The sequence below is a fragment of the Silurus meridionalis genome, chromosome 21 (genome assembly GCF_014805685.1).
Source record: "Silurus meridionalis isolate SWU-2019-XX chromosome 21, ASM1480568v1, whole genome shotgun sequence".
NCBI lineage: Eukaryota > Metazoa > Chordata > Actinopteri > Siluriformes > Siluridae > Silurus > Silurus meridionalis.
The window spans coordinates 2,599,196-2,621,398 of record NC_060904.1 but is presented as its reverse complement, the minus strand read 5'-3'; the positions used below and the strand labels follow the sequence as shown (position 1 = coordinate 2,621,398).

General features: G+C 40.7%; 1 protein-coding gene across 2 annotated transcripts; it reads right to left on the bottom strand.

Moving 5' to 3' along the window:
* Positions 1-230: 230 nt before the first annotated feature.
* spata13 (spermatogenesis associated 13) lies at positions 231-22,019 on the bottom strand. Of its 2 annotated transcripts, XM_046877444.1 has the most exons (15): positions 21,881-22,019; positions 21,540-21,807; positions 14,674-16,197; positions 12,584-12,625; positions 11,860-12,306; positions 9,823-9,967; positions 9,551-9,675; positions 6,261-6,440; positions 5,679-5,864; positions 4,030-4,209; positions 3,450-3,682; positions 3,166-3,295; positions 2,106-2,478; positions 904-978; positions 231-824 (listed from the first exon to the last, which is right to left on the bottom strand). In XM_046877444.1, exons 2-15 carry the CDS (start codon positions 21,546-21,548, stop codon positions 646-648), a joined length of 3,828 nt encoding a protein of 1,275 aa, XP_046733400.1. In that variant the 5' UTR covers positions 21,549-21,807; positions 21,881-22,019; the 3' UTR covers positions 231-645. The 2 variants fall into 2 exon arrangements, with proteins under 2 accessions (XP_046733400.1, XP_046733399.1); XM_046877443.1 differs by having other exon boundaries at positions 21,540-21,945.
* Between the last annotated feature and the right edge of the window lie 184 nt (positions 22,020-22,203).

Sequence of the window (22,203 nt, the reverse complement as noted above, 5' to 3'; positions counted from 1 at the left end):
AGAATAAATAAACCGCAGTCTGTATGTGGTGGACAACCTCGAGGGCACTTTTCCATTTTTCAGGGTTGGAAACTGAAATGACATTAATGAAGAGCTCAGGATGGTGTTAGACCTGCCCTACTTGTTTCCTGTTAGCTTCAGAGCTCTACTGCAAAACCAGCACAGCGAACATGACATGAGGTGCGTGGGAACTGTATCAAATAAAAAGTGCAGGAGATCAGAGTCACACACTGAGTCACAGAGGTGTTTATTTACAGAACATAAGGTTATTAGTGCAGCATCTGATGTTCCTAAAGTTAGGACTAACTTTTCAAAAAGGTTCCAGCCTTACCTTCATATAATTATACAACAAACTTGACGAATACATCAATACGTCTTTATACTAACAAATGCTGATGTGGTGAACAGAAAGATACAAAATCTAATACAAGCAGCACCGTTACCACACCTAAAACACACAAACACACACACAGCATGAACACTTTTGGTACCATAGGCTTGTGCACACACACACACACACACACACACACACATACTCTGTTCATTTGTTCTTAATTGTGTTCTCTGTTGTCCTTCATATTGGCACCGGGAAGTACTTGTACGCTGTTCTTCATATGAAAGAATATTAAGTTTGTATTTTTCTGGTCATTTCCGGAAAAGGGCGGTGCGTGTGATCGTGTACCACAGTGCGGGTTTCCTCTTGGGTTCTGCTAAAGAGAAGACCTGCTGCTGGGGGATACTGGTCGGTACAGTGATGTGGCGCTGGTGGATAGGGTGTAAGGCTTGATGAGGATGAGACACTGGGTGACCTGTGTATTTGACATCTGAGAGGGGAAACACACACAATTAATGTTAGTTAACATTGGCTAATATTACATAGTACTATAAGAGAATTGATCTTACTTTTAATTTTGCCTTGCTTCGATTTTCGTGCGTTTTGAATCGCTTCCTTCCTTTGGGTTTCGCTAATCTCCATACCTGTTAGAGAAAATTAACACTTTATTTAATCCTATTATTCCTTATGTATACCAAAGCCCTCATACTGAAGGCATTAGAACATCTCACACACAGTGTTTGGTATTGTAGACGTGTCACGCAAATTTAATCCCAAAAATACATATTAGCTATTAAAAAAAACAACTATACCCGTTAATACGGTAGAGATTTTTGTAAGGATGCCTTACAATGTAACTTTAACCAGATAATGAATTTTTAAAAAAATGGTGTGTATAAGAAGGATAATACGCTTAATAAATAAGGAATACAACATTTGGAAAGATTCTGTTATAGAAATACAATCAACATCAAGGCAGTGTGATGAAGCAGAGCAGAAGTTGATGATTTTCCTGTAATAGCACATATATGATGCAATACACAATAGTTTCACAATTGAGGTTAGTTGTGATGAGTAAAAGGGTCTGACACTCAAACACCAGCCTCCTCCATGGAAATTCTTTATACAATACACACCTGAACATTAAATGTGTCTGTCATCTCTCTTCACAGACACATAAATAAAACACCCTGAAACTCAGTGAATATTTGCCTTACAGACAAAATAAATATGTGAATTGAAAGCTCAAACGTATATTTTTACATAAGCCATTGTCTCAAAGCAGCCTTACAGAATTTAAGAATGAAGGTGAATGCTGTGTATTTATCCCTGATGAGCAGCCTGGGGTGACTGTGGCAAGAATAAACTCCCTCAGATGAAGGTTCCACTTCTACTTAAGTGAAGGATGTGTGTACTTTTGACACCTCTGGATTCATTCAGCCATAATGGTGTTAATAAAGTCAGGTACTGATGTAGATGAGGCGAGGAGGCTTTGGGTGAAGTCAGCGTTCACATCCATCGCAAAGGCATTTAATACGGTTTATAGCTCTATGCATTCGAGGTCTTCAACTACAACCCCCATGGAGTTCACTTTGTGGACACTGTCATGCTGGAACAAGTTTCGGTCTCCCAGTTCAAGTGAAGGCAAAATGCTACAGTTTAATACTACAACTGTATAACTCATATGTGGGAGAACCAAATATGTGTGGAAAAGTCTGGTGTCCCAATACCTTTTGGTCATATAGTAAATTCCCAGTGTATTCCCACTCACCCATCTCCTGATCCTCTTTCACACGTCTGCGTTCTCGATTGAAAGCCTCGAGCCACAGCTGCTTGTCCTGGGCTTTCCTGCAGGTCAGCATACACAGCACCTCCAGCGTGTCGTGGTTGCGCAAGGCGATGGCGTTTCGCAGCATGCCCAGGTCCGGGTGACGCCCGTCAGGCAGATCCTGAGGAACCACCATGTCTGTGTTGAGGCGTCCACGGTAGTGCAGAAGATCCCGCCACAAGACATCCTTTTTACAGAAGACCAGCTGGTGGTCGAACAAGAAGTAGCTGCGTTGCTGCGTCTTCCCAGCACGGACCACTCGTGTCAGCTCACCTGAATGGATAAGCTCAGAGCTCCGTGATAATACGTCTTCACCCTGAATAAAGACACATGCAACACGCACCATATTTATTTTAATACCTTTATATTTACATTTATGGCATTTGGCACACGCTCTTAACTTAAATAAATAAAATTAAACTGTAAATAGATTTAGGCTTAACTGAACACCGGATTTGTCCCCAATGCTCAACTGGACACTAAGTAGTTCTTTGGATTTTCCATCTAGTTAAAGTTTTTATGTGTTTTCCTATCAGACAGGGTTTCATGTAAAACAGGCTACAGAGAATCCTTGATTTTCTAACGAACCCTCAGAAATACACAAGGAGGCCTGGATAATGCATGAGCAATCATTTTCTTCTTCCTGATCAGATGAAAAAGCTTTACATTTCTTACCTGGTACTTGAAATACTCTGGAAAGTTTGTTTAATGCTGCTTCAAGTTAATAAGATTAATAAGATTCTCAGGTCTGAAAATTGAAAATAAAATAGGAACGTGCTGTTGTGGTGTTGTTAATAGGACCTTTCAGATGGGATTTACGAGTAAACAGCCTGCCACTTTTAGGCACATTTACTTACAGACAATAATTTGTGTTAAAAATGTACAGACTTAAAACAGTCAAGTTTTTAAACTTTTCAACAGCATTTCTGAGTGAACAATTCAGACACTCGCTCATGCTGAAGTGCAGCTGAGATAACAGCCAGGCGCAGCGGTGTGTCCTCACCTCCCAGTGCAGGATGGCCTCCTGCCAGTGCGCGATGGTGTCGATGCTCTCCAGCCTCCTCTTCCTCTCATTGATCAGACTGGCCACGTTCTTCATCGCCTCATGGGCTTTACACACGCCTTCGTAATCACTGAATCAGGCAGGGTGACGTATAAAAAAAAAAAAAAATAAGCAGAATCAATATTCTGTATTTCTAGGTTTATTATTGCGTTTTATTGTAAAATACATTTCACACACGTGTGTGTGTGTGTGTGTGTGTGTGTGTGTGTGTGTGTGAGTAATACCTGTGGTCTTTCGGCGTGTATTTGAGCAGCTCGCCCAGCTGCAGCGGGTATTTGCAGATCTTCTGCACAGGTGTGAGCAGGAAGCCGGCGATGGAGATGTCAATCATTTGCTGCAGGAGGCGACAAGCCTCGAAGAAATGTTTATAGCGTCCCTGCTTCATCAGTCGCTGCAGCTCTGTGCAGGCCGCTGGGTGTGTGTTACAGTACTCTGAGTATATGGAGAAACCTTCACCCTGATTGGAAATGATAGAATGTGTGAGTGTGAGACAAACTGCTTTGTGTACAGAGAAGCAATACTGAATTACAAAACTTGTGTATTTTTTTCACTCTGGGAAATGTTTCAGAACAACTACAATGTTAATTTAATTTGGACATAGTTCATAAAATAGTTCCAAAATACGTTTTGGAAACATCATTAGTACTCTGTATTGTATTATATTATATTATATCTTGTGAAATGTTTAGGAAACAAGTTAGTTTTGTTCTCACTTATTTTATTTACTTATTAGCAGCAATAAACATTCATTTCCTGACCAGTTTCTTAATCTTCTGCCTTTTAAAAATATTTCCAATAATTTACCTGTTGAAGGAAGCATGACCCAATCTCACTCAGATGAGGGTTTTCTTTGTCATAATTCTTTTCTAGATCCTTCAAGAACTTCCTCTGGAACTTGTAGATGTCTTCAATGTTGCTGAAGATAGTCTTGAGCTGGGCATCTGTGAACATATTCGGGTGTTTCCTACACTGGCGGATATATCCCTGAACGGACACACACACACACACACACACACACACACACACACACACACACACACACAATCTTATTAAACAAATTGAATCATTGAGAAGAACATACTGCAAGTTCAGCTACAGCCCTTGTTGTAGCTTCAGGCCATCAGGGGGCAGCAGTGAGCAGAAACCACACTGAGAGCTTGGTGTAAAAAACTTAAAAGGATTCGTGCTGGGATTCATTTATCTTACAAGAATTAGACAAAAAGAGGATTTTAGGTGAAGAAATTTAAATTCCTCACTGAGTCACCATGTGTTTAGGTAAAATATGTGCTCATTATAATAACAAATCATATAATAATATAATAAAAAAAGGATTATATTAAAAATATGTATACATTAATTTATACTTTTAAAGAGCGTGGAAAGTCTTTAGAGTGATTCACACTGCTGACTTGCATACAATAAAAACTTTCATAATAGTTTATCAGTCAGATAAAAGAATGATGTGTAAAACATTTAGCCTGAGTAAGATCACAATCAGAATCAGTGTGTACACACCACAATCTTTCTAGAAAGTTTTCTCAGACATCAGACGGCAATTAAGCAATGATCACACGATCACGACTTTCAACTAATGTGCTGAGTTAATGACCGTCTTATTATACTCTCCCAGGAAGCTTTTAGTTGTTACAGGAATGCTGAGAGTAAATGGTGTGTGTGTGTGTGTGTGTGTGTGTGTGGGAAGGTGGGGCACTGAAAAGCTGTGCAGAGGAAATGAGAGATTGGAGTAGACTTTAAACACAAAGGGAGGGGAACTTATTAAAGAGTATTTATGTAAAAGGGATTTAGTTTCTTATTTATTCACTAATATATTATACTGCATGGCCATTTCTTAAACACAGAGTAATAAATATCTTTGTGTTTGTAATACAGAACAGAAAAAAAAGGCTGATAAGCGACCAAATATTCTTCAATTTTCCAGGAATCAGTAATCTAATTCATCATACACAATGTGTAAACCAGTATATAAGTGTGTATAAAAGGGTGTGTCTTGACTCTATATTCAGAATGCTGTTGCTTGTGAGTGTGGCTTTTGCATCTGTTTTGTTTTTGAATCTCAGATACAAAACAGTATTGTTCACAATGTGTTGTATAATATTGCTATTTAAAAAGAATTGTAATAAAGCCTCAAAAAAAGGGTTATTCATTTGTTCTTTGTTTAGTGGAATTAAATGCAGTAAGACTCTGAAGTCAGATGGATATCCAGTGTCCCAGGAAGTACTGAATAAACAAAACAAATAAACAAACAAACCTAACATACCACACTGTTAGAACTCAAGTAAGAATCATTTTGTGTTGAGGGTGTGCTAACTTTTGCACTTGATGGTACATGAAGATTTGACATACTATGTAAATATATTTATTCTATAGCCCGCACATGATTACAGAACACATACATAAAAACATGATGGAACGCCGAGTGAAAAGCAGCTCACCTCACAGATATCCCGGAGGTGTTTGATGTATACACGCTCGGTGTTCATGATCTCCTGGACCACGTTAGCCCTCATCTGCTCTCGGTGCTCAGAGGTCTGGCTGTGTGGTTCTTTAGAAAGAGCCTCCTGCTGTTCTGCAGAGTTCTCCACACTGTCACTGGCCGAGTCCTCCTGATTCACACGCACCTGCGGGACAGAAGGACACCATGCTTACTTTGCATGGATATTAAAATGCCAAATAAAGCTGAGAAGAATATTATGGGTTTGTCTAATACATTTTTTTACACATCGAAGACATTGTAAGCTTTGACCCTGAGCAAACTTTGTATTTGTTCTGTTCCACTTGAGTAAACCAAGAGGTCAAAACCTGCATATTTGCTCCATAAGTAGGCAAATTTACAGTACGTACACCCTCCTTTAGAAACCTCCTTGTTCCCATGACCCCCTGCCAATCAATAGCAGTAACCATGGTGACGCTCCTTCAATGGCCTCTTATCTCAACCCCAGGAGCCATTCAGAAGTTTCCATAGCTCAGCGTGGCCTGAGTGAGGCTTTGTTTCGCGCTCGTCGCCCAACACTTACTCTCACAAAGCTGGAGGGAAACCAGGCCTGCCGCTCGCCCACCAGCCCCCACCACCAGTCTTTCTCCTGGGCATCCAGCACCCGGATTACATCCCCGGCTTTGAAGGCCAGTTCCTGCTCGCCCATCGTCACATGGTCCCACAGAGCCTCGGCATAAACGACATGTCCTGATGAGATGTACTGTAGCGGACACAGATGTGAAATTCATTTAGTTCACTTGCAGGACAAACTTTCTATGGTCCATACAATTACACACAACATATTTTTTGTAGCTACATTTTCACATTTATATATTTGTTCAATTAAAGTAAAAGCTGTTGCAAATAAACTTGCATGGGAGTCTCAATAGTGATAAAAGAATAGGTGTATCCGTAAGAATTAAAATATTTATGGTAACCTATTTATTAGTGTTTTTACAACAAGCATATAAATACATGAATTACGCTAGTGTGCACCATTCGCCATGCCGTGGCGTTTTAATTAAAGGTGTGCTTTATTGGCAATTATAGCGTTTTTGACAAATGTACTCTGGTTACTGTTAATATTCTTTCTACTACAGCAACTATGGTAATTTGGTTATTTGGTAGTGTTTTAACATTGGGCGTTACTCTAGGAATTACACTGACTTGCTCATTTGTTAGGATTTTTACAGGAAATAGGTTGGGTATCATGTGGAATCATGGATTTGTTGCCACACCCCATTACACTCTGAATCCATTTACTGTACTGAAAAATATAAATACTCCGGGTGTTAACGGACAAACAGAGCAGCATCCTTTTACACTCTTCCATTGCTACCACAAAAAGTCACCGGGAACCGCACCCAGTAACGCATTCAAAAACCACATAGAATCGTCAGAACCTCCACCCAGAAACACACATACACACAATATTACAGGCACAACACCCTTAAAGTATGAGCCAACTACACAAATGATTTCTATACCGCGGTCTTCACACGAAGTTAGGGATATTTCCCACCATGACCTGACACCAGGTTCCTGCTGGCGTGCAAAATCTAGACCACGTTTATTCACAATTTGGCTGCGATTCCACTTCTCACTGCCAAGCAGCACATTATTCTAAATATCTCCAAAAAGCAGCTACATAAATGAATGAATAGAGTGTGAAATAATGAAATACAAGTCTAATACAAATAATGAACAACATCTGTGTTGGTCCTCCAAAAGTTGACATTAGTTTAGAGAACTAGGATGGAGCACATTCTCATGAATCTTGTGCTCAGGGGTCAAACTGATTATTGTCCTATAAGAACAATGGTTTATGAGGCGATTTAGATTTCCAAGAGATATCCTGTAATAAATTGTGCCTGACTTTGGAAAGAAGTACCTCAAGTAATTCGGCCATCCGGGGAAAGCAATAATCCAAACATCACTTAGACTAATAACATTTCTGTGGTTTAATAAACCAACTCTTTTCTGGGGCAAATGGAATTGGAACTAATGAGGGCTGAGTGTGAATTTGCTCCAGTCACGGAACACATTTTCATTTATTTCACATGCAAATAATCTGTGATTGACAAATGAGTGAGTAATGCTGTGGTGAAGACGGGCTCGCTCAGCTCATGGCTGGAGTCGGGTGTCAGGATTGACTTCTTGGAATGTAGAGATGTATGATGGATCCATAGTACGATTGTAACTATCATAAGCAACCCACAAACTAAAAGTCCAACAGCAATCACTCATATACTCGCATTCTATGCTGCAAACACACACACATGCTGTAAAAATCTAAGCATGAGTTTTTTTTTACATTTTTATCTGCAATCAAGTACGGATCTGATTTATGTACTCAATAGAATAATCAATCTGACATGCGGCAGCATGCATTCTCACGACTCCCTAAGGGGAAGCTCTGTCTAATAAAGGTGAAGCAAACCTTTTAAACCCTGCAACCTTAGAAAATTCTGAATTTTGTGAGTATTAATTGTGACCGTGATGAGGAGAGTAAAGTGTCATTTTGCTTATACGTAGCTCGAGTTATTTCTTAGCATAAAGAAAACATGCTAAAGATAAAATCAGGGCGACCCAAATAGTATTTTGTTTTGTTTTCCTAAATGCCAGTGTGTTTTAGGAAACTGAATTTGACACCTGCAATATATTTCACACACACTGGAATGTGGAAATCAGATTAGATCAGGGGTCCAGTTTTCAAATGTAGATTAATCAATTAACTGCATTAAAGCTTCATCCTGGATTTGTTGTCATAGCAACATGTTTTCGAAAGCTCAAATGTGTTCAGGCTTATTTACATGAACTGAACTAGTTCATGGCTTTGTTAGCGGCGTTGATACGGAAAGTCTGTCGCAGCCACGCCCTCGCAATCTTTACAAAAGCAACCTGTTGCCGAAGGAACGACAATAAAACGGAGAGCTTTTCGATCTGAAGTATATTGTGGGACAGACTGGATCCTTCAGCGCAGCATGTTTTGCTCCTAGCGTTAGCTGCTAGCCACATCCGGGTTAGGGGCTAACGCTAGCGCTATGGATTCTTTAGCGTTTTATGTCTAGCTTTAAGAATTTTTCTTAAAAGGAGAAAATTCTGACAATTCCACATATCGAGGGAGTGAATAAATGAATGAATGAAGGATAGTCATATCTTTAGAACATTTTATATTTAATGTCAAACACATACTTACATACACATCTGTAAGGTTTAACAAACTATTTTAATTGTTTTACATTTATTTAATTGTATTTTAATTTAATTTGTGTCAATTTAATTGATTACCCAATTTAACTAATATAATAAAAACGTGTATTTCATTACTTTGATTTATTTTATTTTTAGAAAATATTATTTTATATATTATTTAAGCCAAGCAGGCATTTTATTTAAAATAGTTTGAAAAATTTAAACTCTTTAATTCAGATGTTGTTGTTCCAATTATGATGCGATTGTACTAAAACCTAAATGTGTCTTACATGGGTGCATAAACACATGCTGATCATGCGACAGTAAGTAATAGATTGTAAATGATGTAACGGAGCCCCACACGATCACAGTGCGATGAGCGAGGGATAAATCACGCAGTGTCGTGCTGTTATGGAAAAATAATCGACGACAGATTGGGCTGGTGAAGAAGAGTTACTGCAAAATGTTCAGATAACAGAAAGCGTAGACGAGTCTTTATTTATTATTATTCTTTTATCACAGCAATCTGCTGGCCATGTATTTGTTGATTTATTAAAGTGTGACTATTTATCCGCTATTTATTACCCACAGACACATTTAAACCCGTACACACATTCACTGTGTCTTCTTACTGACCTGGTTTAAAGTTGACAGATCGACCTCCGGCTGCAGATACGGTGTTCCTTCTGTGAGCTCATCAAAACTGCCGTCCTCCTCACTCACACTGCCATCCAGGCCTGTGCATCCATCTGAGTTTCCATCTGCCAGACACACACACACACACACACACACACACACACACATACATATAAACCTTTCATGTCCACAAAAACTACTCATACAATTTTTCTCTTTCACACACACACACACACACACAGACACACACACACACACACACACACACTCACCACTGAGGACTCGATGCTGTTTGCGGCGCCCCACTCGGTCCAGGTCCGTCGGCGTGCTCTGGGAGAAGACGCAGGGGCGGAGCCGGGCAGATACGGCACGGTACGGAGGCACCCCATGAGAGGGTACAGGGGGTCGGGTGACGGGCTATAAAAAAAACAGCACCACAAAAAAAATCAGAGTTCTGTGACTGTCCTGAAAAGGGCAATGACCCTATAAGAGGGTAAACATGGCATGTCATGTTCTGAACACACTACGCTGAGTCAGCTCCTATTCTAAATAGTATTTATCAGTTACCACACTCATTGAGTCGGTGCAGACAAATATAACCACAAACATACAGAGACGCATACATACAGTATGTCACGCTAAAGATGCTCAAGTGCTGGGATTTGAACTCAAGCCCTCAAGACCTTCTGTTCACAAGTCCAACATCTAAACCACTGAGCTACCACACAAAAGCCCTCGCAGAAATTCTAACAAGCACCACTTACAAACTATCTACCATTTATAGCATTTGGCAGATGTCCCTATGCGGACGGCTCAGCAGGGGCAGCTTGGAGGTGCTGGGCTTTGACCTCAAGACCTTCTGGTCAGCAGTCCCACATCTTAACCCCTGAGTTATTTCTATAGAAGTTGGATAATTCATAAGAACAGCTTTGGTAAGATTTTCTCTCATTTCTGTCTCATCCAATACTTTATTGTGAGACCATAAACACTTCTGCAATGAATCGGTGCTAAATAATGAAAATATTTAATGAAAGAGTCCAACATCTGTCTTTTGATGTCCACTGGACATGAAATCAGAGAAAAGGTGTGGAAAATTCGGTTTACAGCCATCACACCTAAACTGCAGATCAGAGCTACAGAGGTCAGGTTGAAAAGAAAACTTCTCTGGAGTATTCCTTCATGCTTTTTTTTTTGGCTTAGTGAGGTGATTTAAAGCTGTAGAAACTTTTGGCCGTGTATGAGCTCGTGGTATGAGGAAATGGGAGCGAGCCATTATGCTTTTCTCTCAGTGCCAATTATGACTCAGGACAACACAGTGTTCCTTGTATGCTTTTGAACACAGTAATTCCGAGTCCTCAATGAATCATTAGACCTCAAGCAATCCCTCACTTGATGACCTACACTGGAACTAGCCAATAATAAAAATGTATGGTTAAAAAGAAGACATGACTGCTGCAATCGCATCGTAATCACACAAAATACAGGTTCATGGCTTTCGGGCAGAAATCTATTAAATACCGGGTAAAAGAAAAATACTGATTGCACCAATTGGCCAATTGGTTCTTAATTTGTCCTGTTCTTAGTATTTCTTACTTGCCATGCACACTATTGGAAATGAGAAGATCCAGCATGACACATGACACTCAGAACACATAGTACAAGAACACAGCCTTTAGAAATAATCAAACCTTGGCTTGCAGTTTACTTGGTAATATGAGCTAGTTTGAATAAATAATAAGATATAACAATACTGTTACTAGTGTTTTAATAGTTAACCAGACACATTTTTCTTGACTTGGTTCAATCTGTGTTTTTATATAAAACCAAGTATTACAATAACGTTACATATCTCCAAATCTACCACTAGCTTTCAATATACTTTTAATGGAAGTAGCAGGAGCTATCGAGTAGACGAGGCACATTATCTAGCCAGCTCAAGTTCACGCAATACATTTTGAATGGCATTTATATGCTGGTGAACTGCTGACTTGGATTCTCCAGAGAGCTGAAATCGAAATATTCAGTGTGTGTCAAAATGCTGATGTTTTCTATAAGATGTTTCTTGAATATTTATGAAAGGAGTTTCCAGTGTCAGTGATATCTATGCAGAAAGGTTTTTACTTTGATGCTCCGCTGTAAGTTTTGTTGCATCATTAACAATTATTGAGGTCTTTAGACTTCAGTGGGTTCAAGAACTGACTGAAGTTTATAGAGCGATGTGTTACTTCATTATAGCACATTCTACAATGGATTTAAAGCTGTCTACAAATTAAAGGTTTGAGGGCTAAAATGAATAGAGAAAGGCTTACAGAAGACAAACTGGAGTTCTCCTTCTCATCAGGAGATGCGAACAGATCCACGCCTTCTATCACTGAGAGAGGACGCCTCTTCCTGTTATCCTTGTGTCCGTTCGCACAGCTGTTCTCTTCAATGTGCAAATCAGCCTGTGTGTCGGTTGCATGACCTTCCTCCTGAGCATCATGCTGAAGTTCCACGTTCTCCTTGGGGACTGCATACTTTCTGCAGATGAGCTGTCCGTAGTCTGAGATTGGTCGGGGTTTGTTTCTGTTCGCCCTCCTTCTGGGCACAGAACAGACGGGTGTGTCGCAGGAGGAGGCAGGCGAGGTTGGTGTTGTCACCAGGGGCGACTCGGCGGCGCAGGTGGGTGTGACAGGAGGATTAACGAACACTGAGTCGAAGTACCTTTCGCTGGTTACCTTCGGGAAATCTGCAGAAGATGGGTCTCCGGGTGGTGTCTGGAATAAATGTGTGCACGTTTTGTGAAAGGCTTCTTAAACACAGACAAGTACATTATGCTTTTACAGATTATCACATCATTTCTCTGGATTGCAGAGGGACTGCATTTAGAGACTGACAGTATCAACAGCTTCAGGAACTAGACAGCGTTTTATCTCAGGAAAACAACTGAACTTGTGTGCCTAAGGAGGGTGTTAAATACAGCGCATGCATTAAAGGCCTAAAAAAATCACTTCTAATAACACCTTTCCACTGAGAGATAACAAGCCGGCTTACCTCTAGATTTCCATTCTCTCTCTCTGGAGTCTTCCAGATGCACTGAAACGGCACACAGTGGATCAGCACCATGGTGACACACACACACACACACACACACACACACACACACACACACTTTTAAATATAAACAAACAGAGCAGCTTGTGCTCTTGGGGCCAACCTCTTGGAATCTGTCAGAACAGGCTCCTAAGCCCGGTGTGTGTCTGCATCTCTGTGTGTATGAGTGTGTGTGTGTGTGTGTGGTTGTTACATTTCTTAGACTTTGACCCCTTGATAAATATCCGTACTCGGGTCTTGAAGCTTTGTTTAAGCAACAGAGCTAATCATAAACCCCAAGTAATCATTAACCCTTCTCACGAACCCTACAGCTGAGCCATCTGTCTGGCACCTATCCAAGTGTTTACAACCGTCACAAAGCTCTACATAAAGCTGTCCAATGAGTCTGTCAGATTAATAATGAATATTGCCTAATCTACATGAATTAAGATTGAGAGAACCTTTGCTGTCTATGGCGTTTGGCCTGTGATCACTCGCCCGATGCGTGAGCTCAAAACGGCAAGTACAGAGGTCAGTGTTTGACGTAAGTTACAATCAGTCCATCCATGTACTTTACTGAATACAATCTGTCTCTAGTGCAACTCTGATAATATAAGTCAATGCCACTTATTTGACCGCATAAAATCCATGTCCCTTATAGTAGACCCTAATAACATCTATTTCGTCCCCGACGCTTTATGCTGCTCTTTGGGACATCAGATCTGCCGTGAAAAAATATTTCACATTGTTTAATCTTACTGCTTTTTCCTAAAAAACATTTCCTGAGTGAAACATGACGGAGCAGAATATTAACAATTTATAGACTTTTTACCAGTGAATGTCTCTGTTTATTAGTCATAACACATTTCTAAATGGTTAATGGTCATAAAAGATAAATAAATGAAGTAAAGATGTCACCTGATTGGTTTTTGTTCAAGGTATATTGTTTAAGTTAACACACAAAATTTGTATTAGATTGATTTACTATTTGACAATTTGTCCATTTGCATTTAACAACTTTGACAGATATACAGTACACCGACCAGGTATAACATTATAAAAGGTGAAGTGAAGAACACTGATTAACTCATCATCATGGCACCTGTTAGTGAGTGAATAAATTTATTAAACAGTGAACATATTATCCTCAATGTTGACGTGTTAGAAGCAGGAAAAATGGGCGAGCGTAAGGATTTGAGTTCAACCAGGGCCAAATTGTGACGTCTAGACGACTGGGTCAGAGCATCTCCAAAACTGCAGCTCTTGTGGGATGTTCCTGGCCTGTCAGTAGGTATCAAAAGTGTTCCAAGGAAGGAACAGTGGTGAACCGGCGACAGAGTCATGGCTCATTGATGCACATTGGGGAGTGAAGGCTGGTCCGTGTGGTCCGATCCAACAGACGTTAATGAAGAAGTTAATGCTGTTAATGATCGATGGATTAGGACTGTTTTTGCAGCAAAAAGGGGACCAACCAATATTAGGCAGGTGGTCATAATGTTATGCCTGATCAGCAGAGATGAGAAGTACAAATGCTTCGTTACTGTACTTAAGAAGATTTTTCTTGTATCAATAATTTAGTTCACTATTTATTTTTTGGACAACATTTTACTTTCATTTATTCAATTTTTTTTTATAATTACATTATTACAAATATCTGTACTTTCAAAAATCTATATTTTTTCGTTGCATTGTGCACCCGTTTTCAGCACATCTCTGATGATCGGTGGACATAAAGTTATGCATGGTCGGTGTATGATGACTGGTAGATTGCGAAGAAAGCTGCTTGATATCTAAAATGAATAATCCTAATTAGCAAACCCCTGCTAGTATCTTTACTACCTTTAAAATCACCTGTAATCAATACGCAAATGTCTCACATCGTAGGTCATGTAGATGGATATTTCTGATTTCATAGGTAGAAATATCATGATTTTCCAGAATTCTAAAATAAATGCTTGACCATTGGCCTACTTTGAGGATATACAGTCTTTTATACAGCCTTTTATAACCCCCAATTGATTTATCTAACACCGAGTATCTAAATGTCTTACCTCCAAGTTTACTTTAACACTGTCCAGTCTCCGCTCCTGTCCTGGACTTGTACATTGCTCATTCTGAATTAAGACAGTTTTCACATTTTGCTCTTCTTCCACAGTCCCATCATTTCCTGTGACAGGTATGAGTTGGGAAACAGAAATATCAGGACACAATGTTGGTGAGTTTGCTGGAAGCTGGCCATAACTACTCGAGGGGACCTGTTCTGTGGAGCTGGAACAATCAGGAACCTGGTGATTGAAAGGATTGACAGTAATGGGTACTAAGGACTCTGTATTTAGACCTGGGGTGTTGCAATGAACATCAGCTTGTATTTTCTGCTTGTCAGACAAAGAGGAAGATGGGGGTGGGGGCCTGCGTTGACGTTCGCTAGCAAGAATACAGGGAGTCCTACGGGAATAGTCATCATGGAGCTGGGTGAGGGCTGATAACGAGGCTTTGTTGTTGGGACCAGGGCTCGGCTTGTGCTTGACAGACAAATCTGTTAAACTGCCGACGAGTTTAAGCATCTTTCCCCGCACTCCTATGGTTTCTCTACATTGACCTGATTCACATTCTTGCACATCCACAGAAGAAGCACTAGCTGTTCTCTGGAAATCTGGGCTGCTGGAATCCTCAAGGCTGTGGGGCTGACTGAATGGTACTTTGCGTTTGAAAGGGCTCTTGAATACGTGCAAGTTGTCAGCACTTTTGCTTAGTCTACTCAAAGCCTTTGCATCACTATCACAAGCTACATTGGGTCCAATGGGTTCCACGGCGCTGCAGGGTCGAGTGCGATAAGCAGGTTCTTGAGAAGTAGAACTTTCTGATTGCTTTTGTTTATTGTCCAACAGAGAGATGCGTCCTGCTCCATATGCTCTACGTATACTCCGTGAGAAGTGCGAGTTCCTCTGTAGGCCATACCCATCTTCCTCATAATCATCCTCCTCATCCAAAACACGTGTCGTTTTGCACACCCCATTGGTGACATTGGGCATCTCCTTTCCACCCGGTTGACTACACGGTTGACTTCTTTTGGTTACCAAAAAACCATAGCTCTCCTCATTGGTTACAGGCAAGTCTTTCTCATGATTGTCTCCTGTCACACCACCCCTGTTCTGAATGCCCTGGAGAACAGAGGAACGCAACTTTTTGAAAGAACCCATAAAATGGAGACCTGGCCATGCCTGTGCAGCACTGGCTGGGCCTCGATGTGGTGTCCGGTCAGAGCCTGCCGCACCACCCTTTCGCTGGAAGGAAAAGATACGCACATTCTTGGACTGGCACGATACATCTTGTGCATCAACTATCACAGGGGTGGACCACGGATGAGTGCTCACACCATTGAGTCCACGTTTCTCACAGCAGGCCTCAGAGTGGACCGGCCTTACTGGGGCCCCTAGATTCATCCGCTTCTCTGCCTCAACGGAGCTGCAGATAAGCCTCACTGGAGCTTCGGGGTGACGATCAAAAGAGGCACAATTTGATGAGTAAGCCACAGACATTTTGCTCTGAGCTGAGGCTCCATCTGAGTACGATGTCTACAAGAAAGAAAAGATAGCCTTTAAAATACAAACAGGAAAAAACTGATCCTGGTTATTTAAGACTCGTTAGATTTATGTTTTGCATATGAGAATGGAACACAATAGATTTTAGGCTGATTACATAATGCCTAATTGCAACAAATTGCATAAAAGCTACTGAGTAATATCATCTATACTAAAATCCAATAGTGCAACAAATTTGTCTCACTAGTTCTTGTGTTTTATTTGCACAATATAGGTGGACTTTCTGGTTTTCGAGTCATTGTTGCTTGTGAGTCTTACATCTAAAGGAACTGTGCTCATCAGATTTCTTTACAAGCAGGTGTAAAATCAGAAACACGTTCTTCATAAATGACCTTTTGCTACTGTGGGCGTTCCAGCCGATGCACGAGCAACACACTTCCTGGTTGGTTCATGTAATGAATAAAGCACCTTTACATAACACCTGTAAGATGGTAATGAACTAATTGTTTTAACAAGAGTCGTTTTTGGAGAGCAGTCTAAGGGTATAAACGGTGTAGGTTCTGCCTGAGTTGATTCTGATTAAAGTTTTCTGTGAGCATGAGTAAGCAATAAAAAACGCGCTAATCCGTTTGGATTAATTGAACAAATTGCTTAGTTTTTTCCATCTTTGTAGGCTGAGAACAAGACATTCGAGGAAGGGGGGCAGGGGTTCGACTAAGGAGGCTGATCTGATTTAACACCCACCTGTCGTGTCCCCTATTAGTGCAATAAAGAGACAAACATGCTCTTAGCCTGGTTCTCTAACCTTGCTATGACCTAAAGATGAAGGTGTAATTACTGCCTGGTGTAGACTCTGTTGTTTGCATGAGTCTTACTCAGCATTTTTTCCCCTCAAACCAAATTGCCCCTTTACACACATTCTAAAATAAATTTTGCCAACCCGGGCACATGGTATAACTTTGAGTCAAGCTGTTTACACGCTGCAGCTTGTTATGATGAGGTAAGAGAAAGGAATTGGCCTTTGTTTGACTTCTGCTTTAAAAGAATGCAATTAAAAGTACTCCCAGTTTCCTCCTAGTTCTGCCAACATGGGCTGCACTTTTCAGCATAACACCACTTAATGCACTACAAGATAAATGCAGGAGTAGAGTTAATTAAGAGCTCAGAGAGAAACAACCCCCCTCTGGATACCAACTGGTGCCAGGCTCAGATTAAACTCCCTGAGAGAAACGCTGCAAACAAACACATACGCAAAAAACCCCCACACAAATACATTCAGGCACTACAAAGTCTACACTGAATAAATTACCAGACTTCAAATCCTTGACAACCATTCAATGGAGAAAAAAGCCAAATTTCTGACACCATAACCTTCCTAATCACTTTGATTTAGAAATGTGGGCATCCACCAGCAGGACATATTGATGTAACCGATGAGGTCAAGACAACCTCAAACAAATCCATACATCAAATAGCGAACGAAAAGACGCAGAACTCCGAGTCGGTCTCAATCCCAATAACAACTACGGTTATAAAATAAAAGTGTTAACTTTAATGACGAGTTGTAATGATGAGTAATGGTGTGACATTTTCGGCTATGGAGCTATGCAAAGCTCACAAGAATATCTTACCCTTCCAGTTCTAGCGATTAACCTCGATGAGCAAGTTGCTCTGGCATGCACAGAAAATCATACAATGCTGAAAACCGGACACTCTTGTTAAAACAATGAAGCAATTGTAATGAATGACAAGGCACGTGCCTGGAGTCTTAATGTCTAGCCGGCTACCTGAATGCATCGCTGTATATTCACGTTAAAATATGAATATATGAGTTCTACGTGCTCTTTACTTAATCTGATACCATGGCAAGTCAAGTCTGATTACAAGTATTGGGTCACCTGACTTTTTCAGTCATATGTGGTTCTTCCCTTAACTGTTACCTCCAAGTTGGAGGCACATTATTGTATTCGTATGTGGCAGCATAACATTTTCCCGTCACTTGAACAAGCAGATGAAAACCTTTTCCAGCTTGATGATGCCCCACTGCACAAATCCAACTCCTGGAACATATGGTTTACGTAGGAGTGGAAGATCTCCTGCTATAGAGGTCTGACCTCAACCATATTAAACACTTTTGTGATTTATTGGAACATACCCCAGACCCCCGTAGCCTATACCAGAAACTGGCTTTACCAATAGCCTTCTGGCTGAAACACCCATTAACCGAGTGCATTTGCCTATTTATTGTACACCCACATATCACCAATCTGAGTTTGTGAAGAAGAGCCAAGACTTAACTGACATTCCTAGCAGAGGAAACACCTCGCCATGAGGTCTGACGTACAGCACAACGGCCACAAAAGTGCAATAAGAGAGGGTATAATTTACTCCTGTTTGCTGATGCTCCCTGTATACCTTGTTATGACCCAGTTCCTTTTTTGTCAGGTAAAAAAGGAAAGCAATTGTACGAAAGGAACACGCCCTGCTGGAGGAGTGGGAAGCCTGGTAACATGACCAACACCTCAGGCATTTGCTTACCACATGCTGCATTATAGTGGGTCCATCAGCCTCCCTCAGACTCTGGCTGGGGACCAAAACCTTCATCAAGGTTTTCACTGACAAAGTATTTACTCATAGAGCAAATAACCTGTGTAAAAATCTGGAATCACTGAGAGATTGGTGGGATGAAGCACCATTCCTGACACTGTCTCGGAGTTGCTTATCTTCCAATAAGTACACATTCCAAACCATTTTATTCCTCATATTCCAAAACTGGGGTGTGGAAGAGCAATATGATACTGATCATGAAATCCTATGCAATAGCCTTCACAATTACCAGATCACATCATACCTGAACACCTACTGAAGATTCTGAAGCACTCGGTGCCACCATCGTCAAAAGACCAACTGAGGGAATTGTTTTTTTGAGGGTACCCTTCTTTAAGGGTACAGTTCCAGGCACACGTAGAATCTAGAGCAGGTTGTATTTAAGCTCTGGTGGTTAATGCTAGCACCTTTACTAACACAACTGCCTTCCTTCAATCCTTTATATGAATGGATTAAAAAGTAGATTTTGATACAGTGTTGTGTAGATAAAGTGAATAGATAGTTCTGGAAACATCTAGTTTCTGTTAAAGCTGAGTACCCACTTCATCAGCTTAGTAGAAAATTGAAAGTAAATTCATATACAAACCATTATGGACACTTTTTATTCACCAGCGAGAAAAAAATCAAGCCTGCAAAGATCAACAGCTCCAGGAATGTGGTCGTGTGTGGTAACAGGGGCGGCTCAGTAGCGAATGGGAGTGAAAGCGTTTTAACTTATCACTGTCTGGAATAGGGAGGAAAGCATTATGAGATGAAAGTCTACATCATGTGTGTGAGTGAGTGTGTTTGAATAAAGTGACCCCTCACTCCTTAAGTATGAAGTAGGACATTCCAGAGCTGAAGATGTCGTGTTAGCGGCTGTCCAATATTATTTTTGAAGCCACGAAAGGTCTTGAGTGAGCGTTTCTTCCACACAGTTTGCATTTTTAACTTCATCCGGACGCGTCAAACATGCGGCGCTTCACTCCTCGTTCGCACCGGATGCAGATTATAAGTGCAAAGTCTAGTCACATGTCACCTACATTTCATCATTTCGAATGCCTTTTAGATTAGGTGTGCAGGCGTGAAAAAAAAAATCTGCTTTCACATTGTAAATCGCACAATTAACATCTTACAAACCCAGGAAGGCCTGAGGCTGATAGCTGAGGTGAGGAAATGTTGACCTGAGTTCTCTTGAAAAAGCTAAAAATGTTCTTTCACTAATCCTCAACGGCAGCGCAATAACAACACGCAATAACAACACGAAAGTAACTACAGTTACAAGAATAAATCAAACACAACCATCGCTTTATGCACATGTACACACATCGTAATTAATACAACAACCAATCAGACTAATCAATACATCACATCGCTGACTTCTACAACAACCTCTCAACCACAACTCAGAGCTTCTGAATACTGAACAATACAAAACACCTAAAATCACAGACTCCGACATCAACCGCAAATACACCACAATAAATGCAAAATCTGACATCATTACCTCATACCATACCACAATCAGCTTTCTATTGCACCCCATATGACTATCACAATACAGTGATATACAATCACTGATCAGCATTACAACCATTTCACCCTGTAATAAATGCTCACACTGATAAAGTGCTGAAAACCTTTCAAAATGTACAATCAACGAACCATCAGAACAGAACAACAATTACTGTAATAACAAACCAATGTAAAACAGAAATCATTATAAAACACTACACTACACAACACTACACAATAGCACCCTGTCTCTAAACAACTATAACTTGAACAACATTACTTCAACAACTTCCCAACACAAAACAATAACAACCACTACAAAACACCTAATCACTACAATAACACCCTCACACAACAACCACTACAAAAATACCCCATCACTACATTAACACCTATCGCAAAATACCCCATCACTATGCAACAACCTCTACAATTACGCTTCATCACTACACAACAACCACTACATTAACACCACATCACAATATCAGAACAATCACTCAAACCCTCATCATGACAATCACTATACAACAATTGGCAAACCAACACTCCATCACTATGTACCACAATCACGAAACAACAACACTCCATCACTATACAACAATCAGCACGCCAACACATCACTATGTACCACAATCACCAAACAACAACACTCCATCACTATACAACAATCAGCACGCCAACACTCCATCACTATGTACCACAATCACCAAACAACAACACTCCATCACTATACAACAATCAGCACACCAACACATCATTACTATGACCACAATCACCAAACAACAACACATCATCACTATACAACAATCAGCACACCAACACTCCATCACTATATAACATAACCACCATCACTACAAAAAAACCTTCACTGTACAAAAAAAACATTTCTACATCAACCTGCAGTGTATAAGAACAATCACATTAACAGTCACTACATTCACCACGTTATGACTGTATAACTACAGCAACAACTTTTCACTGCACTGTTACAACCCAGTTACTCTGTACAATGGCTACAGCAGACACCACGGTCACTAAGGCAACCGCTGGGGGGGTTTGGGGGCAGTGGGGCACACAATACACCCCTCAGTGCAGATCCCCCCCCCCCTCCCCTCCTGCTCTGTTCTCCAGGAGACACGTTACCAACGAACAAACCTGAAGCTCGGGAAAATTTACTGACGATTCTAATAGTGTTTTTATTTTAGAAATAAATGAATGAATAATTAAATAAATTAATTAACTTTTTAATGAATGAACTCCAGACACGGTGTTACCTTTCTCATGCTTGTGTTATGGAGCTACAGGTTGTTCCCGACCCACTGCCTGGTGCTCAGCACAGCACCAGCCATTTCCCCCGGCTCGGTGTCGGTCCAAAGTCCGCAGGATTTCTCATGTCTCAGCTCGTTAACGTCGCGGAACAAAGTCGGGATGTCGTTAAAAGACAATTGATCGCGAAAGTTTCCTGGAAGTTACATTGTTTAATCCTTCAACGCAATTCAGCCGAACAGAGCAGGAAAAGTCCCGATGAGAGCTTTAATGCCTCTGTAGGAAATAAAATAATAATAATAATAATAATAATAATAATAATAATAATATATGAACTAAAAACTGTTACAAATGACTGCACGCGATCCAGCTGCGCGCGATCCCGACTCGGCGACGTGCGCGCGACGGTGCAGCAGAAAGTCGGCAGCATCGCTGCACTTGTCGCGCTGATCCAGCGGAAAGCTGGCGGGTTGCCAGATTGGCAAATAATTATTCTTGACTATGGTATGCGATCAAACAGAAAACACACAGGTTGTAACTTTCCACAAACTCATGTTGACTTTGGATGTTTCTCCAGTTTCACAAAAACTCTCTCTCTCTCTCTTTCTCTCTCTCTCTCTCTCTCTCTCTCTCTCTCTCTCTCTCTCTCTCTTTCTCTCTCTACCTGGGATG

What these genes read in the sequence shown, in the direction of transcription:
- spata13 (XM_046877444.1), bottom strand. An exon ending in ACAGCATCGAGTCCTCAGTG is followed by an intron (nt 9,676 to 9,822) that starts GTGAGTGTGTGT and finishes TGTGTCTGGCAG; the next exon opens with ATGGAAACTCAGATGGATGC. An exon ending in GAAGCAAGGCAAAATTAAAA is followed by an intron (nt 825 to 903) that starts GTAAGATCAATT and finishes TTCCCCTCTCAG; the next exon opens with ATGTCAAATACACAGGTCAC.